Raw genomic sequence first — 6,433 nt, 5'->3', positions numbered from 1 at the left:
GCGCGGTTATACAGCCGGACACCCTTAATCCACGGAAGGTATCCGGGAAGAGCGCGCTATTACAACCGACACCTCTACTTTAACGGAGGGACAGGTAAATTATTCTCAGAGCGCGATCTACAATCGCTACTCTAACCAAGGAACAGGAATGTTCTGGTTCGGTTTCCGTATATATGGAAGGAAGTGGAAATTAGTACAGTGCAATTAGACCCAAACCTCAACATCCAAAGTAAAAGTTTCCCTCCAACTGCAAATTATTCTATACAGTCCACAGATTGTGCAGTAGAAAGTTACACCATTTTAACCGTACTAAATGTAATGGTGATAGTAATTATACCTACTGGTGGGAATGTCAACAAATATGACGTCTCCGAAACTACCGCCCTCCCTTCATAGAAATTTAGATTAATTTCAGATTCCTACAGGAGTCAAATTACGAATTAATCCCATTAAATTTCCCATCATTACAGTTCACACCTACAGCTGTAAGAGCTATGGGGATCTTTCTTCTACATAATTTAAGCATACTAAATGTAATTATTGTTCTAGGAGACATGGACGAAACAGGAATCATCTTGTTACTCACCGTATTATTCAAATTAGTTCTACAATCAACACAGATATGCGTACGAGACTACTACGGTGGCCAAGTTTCTTGTACCAGTCTTCAAGACGTAGCATCTAATAGCGGTTTCCAGTACCTACGGATTGAAAACACAACTATTACAGCATTGGAAGGAAATGCATTTGAACGACACCGTTCTCTGTATGAACTTTCGCTCAAGTCTGTACACATAGCTGCGATTGACGATAACGTATTCAAATATTGGCGAAACCTGCGTAAACTGGATTTGGAAAACAACGAAATCGGATACATTGGATTTCTAAAGGGGTCACGATTGCAGTACTTGAACTTAAATTTTAATAATTTAACTATCTTTGCCACACCAGACTTTTCTATGAATGAACTGCAAGCCTTATCAGCAACTAACAATTACATTGAAAAGTTTGACATAGATTCATACGGCCTTAGAGAGTTGGATCTATCTTACAACCGTATTAAAAGCGATGTCGATTGGCTTGGGAGCAGATTTAAAAATTCAAACAATCTAAACGTGTTGAACATAAGTTTCAATCCGATAGTGGCGTTGCAGACAAACTCATTTACAGGTCTCAGTAGATTAAAACGCCTTTACCTCAAGAATTGCAGTATACAGAAGATCGATACGCCCTTCGATGTACTGACAGAATTGCATACGCTTGATTTGAGTAGTAACGATTTGCAAAGCTTACACAGCAACATATTCAGTAAGCTCTCCTCTCTAAGGTACCTCCTCCTTGAGTACAACCACATACGCACTTTAGACTTGACTGGATTCGCGGGATTGCGCAATCTCATGCTTGTGGACCTGTCCCATAACCAAATCCAAGAAATAAGTGTGGATCAGTTCCAAGAAAATGGTTTTCTGCTTCAGGCAGAGGGGTCGAAAATGTTAAACCTGAGTCATAATGGATTAACCGCGTTACCTTCAAACGTCTTTAGGATCTTTGTTCACATAAATCTGGAATTTAATCCTATTAGAAACGTGAAAGAGGAAATGCATTTTGGTGCACCAAGTGTGCAATCCCTCACTTTGGCCGGTACCAACTTTGAGTCATTCCGGTCGATTTTGGGCAGCTTGAAGAACATTCGTGATTTGAATTTATCTTACACCAATACTCAGCAGATCGAGATAGATGACTTCTCGAAGTTGACTCATCTGGAAACCTTGGATTTGAGCAATAATAATATATCTGAAATCAGAGAGAACTGCTTCACTTATCTGAACAGCTTACGTATCTTATTGGTGCGCAACAGTTCGCTTACCGAGATAAAGTTTGGCTCATTCATCGATTTGCACAGTTTGAACCATTTAGATTTGTCACAGAATCAGATCAGAAACTTAAAGCGACGGACCTTTACTGGATTGCGTCAGTTAGAGAGTTTGGTGCTGAATTGTTCACGGATCGCCCGCGTAGAACCGGAAGCCTTTCAAACTTTGGAGGCATTGCGAATTTTAGATTTGAGCGATAATGACCTTACAGGTTTAGAGCCGAAGAGCTTTGCTGGTCTAATAAACCTTCAACGGTTATATCTCAACAATAACACCGTCAAATACATTTCGTCTGGAAGCTTCGACGGCTTGGAAAGCCTTGTCTTTCTCGATCTGTCCATGAACAATATTATGGAACTGAAAACATCCGCATTTCAAGGCTTAAATCAACTTCAACAGCTCTTCCTGAACAGGTCCAGGATTAAAAGTATCAGCCACGGCGCTTTCTCGTTTTTAACTACGGTGGACTACTTGGACTTGTCCGGCAACGCAATTGACATCTTGCGCAATGGAACGTTTTCTCCATTAAACTCGCTCAGGGAGCTAAACCTCTCCAATGCGGAAATCGGCGAAATCGAAGGAGGAACATTTAAAAACCTACAGTCGCTAGTCTCCTTGCATTTGGGTGACAATAAATTCACCGTACTAAGAACGAATACCTTTGCAGACCTTCCGATACTTCAAACGATAGGCTTACACTACAATCAACTGGAACTTATTGAAGCCAAGGCGTTTTCCAACCTTGGCAGTTTAAATTTCATAGACCTACAAGGCGCCCGCATCAAGAACATCGGAAGCAGTGCGTTTCAAAATCTCTATTCTCTGAGAGACTTGAACCTTTCTGGACTGTCAGTTGAGAATATGGAACCAAACACATTTAACTCAATGCCATATCTGAACACCTTAGATTTAAGCAACAACAATTTTAGCGTGATTCCCTCTGATTGCGTTCGAGACCTTGGCCAACTACAATTCGTCAGCTTGCGCAACAGCAAACTAAGGCAGATTGAGCACGGTGCCTTCTCCGATCTGCCGAGTTTAAATTTCATTGATTTTAATGGATCTTTGGTTGAAAGTATCGAAACCGGCGCATTTTCACGTCTCCCGCATTGGAGTAATATGATCAATTTGTCGGGGTTATCCTTGAAAAGTATCAACTCCGGAGCATTTAGCGAGTTACAACTTGAGGCGACTTTAATTTTGAGTCACAATCTACTAAGGGTCGTGCACACGGAAACATTCCCCGTAAATACGTTTTTGCGATTGGATTTAAGCTTTAACGAAATTTCCGAGTTGGAACCTAACGCGTTTGACCAGTTAAAATTTCTAGAATTGGGAGTGCTCAGTCTAGAGCACAACAAACTGTCAACTCTCCAATCCGGAGCATTTTCGGGACTTCGAAATGTCTTCAAAATTAAAATTGCGTACAATTTGATTGATACCATTGTACCTGGCAGTTTCCAAGAGCTTTGGATGTACCCAGAGTGGACGAACGACTATGACTATTGTGCCATTGAGTTGGATTTTAACAAAATTAGAATTTTGAACAAAAATACCTTTAGGGGTGTCCACGGCTTGCGTACTTTAAGCATTGCGTATAACGATCTCGAGGAGATTGCGCCGAACGCGTTTCTTGCACTGGACTCTTTATATATCTTAAATTTGGGGTACAACAACATCAGCGTTCTGGATCTGCAGTCGTTTTCTGGATTAAGTGGACTACGGCGTTTAATTTTGACCGACAACAACCTATCAAGCTTTCGTATCGGGACATTCTCCCACTTGTCTGCCTTGGAGTACCTCGACTTATCTAACAACAAAATTGCTAAATTAAAAGTGATCGTGTTTTACCCACTAGGCGGACTTACAAGACTAAATTTGGAAGGAAATAGTTTCAACAGTCTCAACCACAACCTTCTCGTGTACTACCTCAGCTCACTTAATGAAATCAATTTGCCTAATAGTGTGTGGCCGTGTGGAAAACTAACAGAAATGCTGAAGGTATTTAGGAATAAACACGTTAAATACCTACCCGACAAAGACAGTGGGGTATTTTCTAGTGAAAACGTCGAAGGTATCAGCTGCTATGACAGAAACGAGGAAAGTTTGTCCAGATCAAGCTTGGAAACGATGCTGGATGGGGTGGAAGACGCCATGAAGGTGCTGGAGAATGCCATATCTAAAGTAAACGAAAATCTTAATAATTACCCTGTCGATGAATTGTAGTAGTTTAGTTACCTACGATTTATAATATGTGAGATCGATTGTCGACTGCACAAGATTGCTGTTTGTGTCGATTGTTTACTTATATTAAATTTTTAAAATTGGTGAGTAATTTCTTAGGATAGAAGACTCAACCCTCAGTTTCCCTGGTTCGTGTTGCATTTCGGGCACTTAGGCATAGTCACTGCAGGCCGGTCACAACTAAAACAATGCACGTTCTGTGGCATCGGACAATTTATTAGGCGAGAGTTGCACCGGTTGATAACAGATTCAACATTTCAAAGTTGAGCTTGAAGAATGAGTATTGCCGATCATAGAGACCTGACTGTTACCTCGAAAAGTAGCTTCAGCTAAAAAAGATTTTGACTGTTAATGAGCGAGGAGAATCAGTCAGAAGAGGAGTTCTTTGTGTTAGTTTTAAAGGTACTCATGCCTTCCAGCATATCCCCTATTATCTATAATAAGTCTTACCTTAATTTTTGTATAACTTTTTTATTTTTATTTTTACAGGAGTTGGCCGTATCTAGGATTTTTATTGCCCTAAAAAGGGTTACCTAGACTTCGTTGCCGTCCCTAACCACTTGGAGGTCTCTGTAAATTTATTTAATTGTCTTGTTTAAAATTTTACTTAGTTTTCTTTTTTGAATTTTGCTGCAAAAATTTCCGAAAATGCTTCTGATATTTTTTTCTTGTAGACATTGAATTTTGTTAACAGGCCAAATGATAATTCCTTTTAATTCCAATAAATTTTTAAAGTCTTCTCTTTCAATTTTAAATTCTTCACATTCATATAACAAATGTTCAGCACTTTCTACTCCATTTTCACATGTACACATATTTGTTTCGCTTTTTTTAATTTTATAAGAAAAAGAATTGAAAAGTCCTCTATTTGTTATAATTTGTATAATTCCTCTATTGATATTCCAAAATTTCCATTTTAATCTATTTGTGATGTTTGGTATGTATTGATATGTTTCCCTCCCCTTGTCCAATTCATCCCAGTCCTCTTGCCATTTATTTAAATAATAATTTTTGATTTGTTTTTTAATTTCTACTCTTGTTAATTTTTCTTCTTCGTCTTCAAAGTTTTCTAAATTTTTATGTGCTTTTGCCGGATGTCCACAATCAATTTTTGTTTTATTTCTTATATATGTATTATAATTTACTACGTTTTCTCCCAAAGTAATATTTTTATCTTTTCTTAAATTATAATTTTGAATCTTTACATTTATTTTTAATGTAATAGGCATTATTCTGGAAATAACTGTTACTGAATTTGTTGCAGTCCTATCATACATGTTAAAAATTCTTCTTAGAATGTAAGATTGAATACTTATAATTTTTTTTTCTTGAAAATTTTTATTCTATTCGCCCATATCACAGCTCCATATAATAATGCTGGCTCCAAAGCACCCCTATAAATAGTTATTAAAGTCTTCTTATTTAATCTCCAATTATCTTTACAAGTCCAAATATATTTCTGAAATAGTTGTTTTATTTTACTAGAAATTTTGTCAATATGCATATTAAGTTTTAATTTTTCCTGAATTGTTATACCTAAATATTTTACGTTATTTACCATTTTTATTTGTTTATTATAAATTTTGATTGTAGGGGGTCTTTTAATGTCCAAATTTTCTTTAAAAAGTATAATTTCCGTTTTTTCATGTGATATTTTTAATTTAATTTCAGTGCACCAATTTTCAAAATTTTTTATTATTTCATTTCCAGTAGTTTCTAATTTTTTTCTTGAGTTTTCTTCAACTATAAAAATTTTATCATCTGCATATGCAATTTCCCTCACAATATTTAGAATGTTAAAAATGATATTCCAAAAAGTAGGCCCCAATAGGTACTGATCCTTGTGGACAACCTTTACTGATCTCTTTTGTTATTTTTTGATATTTATTGCTGTATATTGTAATTCTGTCTGTTAGATAACTTTTAATAATTTTCTGTATTGATAAATCGCATTTAATTTTTCCTAATTCATATAGAATAGCCGGCCACCACACATTGTCAAACGCACCAGCTATATCTATTGATATTCCTAAAACATATTTTTTTCTGAATTTTCAACATTTTTAAATAGTTCCAAAATTGCATCTTCCGTCGATCTTCCTTCTCTAAATCCAAATTGTTTGTTTGATAAAATTTTGTTTTTTTCCAAATAATTCAATCTATCATTTAATAATATTTCCAATATTTTTCCTAAACAACATAATAACATTATTGGTCTATAGCTTTTTATATTAAGTGGATCTTTTCCTTCACCTGGTTTTTTAATGACTTTTTTTCCAACAAACTGGAAAATATCCTTCAACTTCAAAATTTTT

The 6,433-nt window shown here is 36.3% G+C and overlaps 1 protein-coding gene across 1 annotated transcript; it reads left to right on the top strand.

Moving 5' to 3' along the window:
* Positions 1-516: 516 nt before the first annotated feature.
* Positions 517-4,208, top strand: LOC116180851 (chaoptin-like). Its single transcript, XM_031501006.1, has one exon. It carries the CDS (start codon positions 555-557, stop codon positions 4,098-4,100), a length of 3,546 nt encoding a protein of 1,181 aa, XP_031356866.1. The 5' UTR covers positions 517-554; the 3' UTR covers positions 4,101-4,208.
* The last annotated feature ends 2,225 nt before the right edge of the window (positions 4,209-6,433 follow it).

Source organism: Photinus pyralis, unplaced genomic scaffold (assembly GCF_008802855.1).
Source record: "Photinus pyralis isolate 1611_PpyrPB1 unplaced genomic scaffold, Ppyr1.3 Ppyr1.4_LG9, whole genome shotgun sequence".
Taxonomy (NCBI): domain Eukaryota; kingdom Metazoa; phylum Arthropoda; class Insecta; order Coleoptera; family Lampyridae; genus Photinus; species Photinus pyralis.
This window is presented reverse-complemented; position numbering and strand designations above follow the sequence as displayed.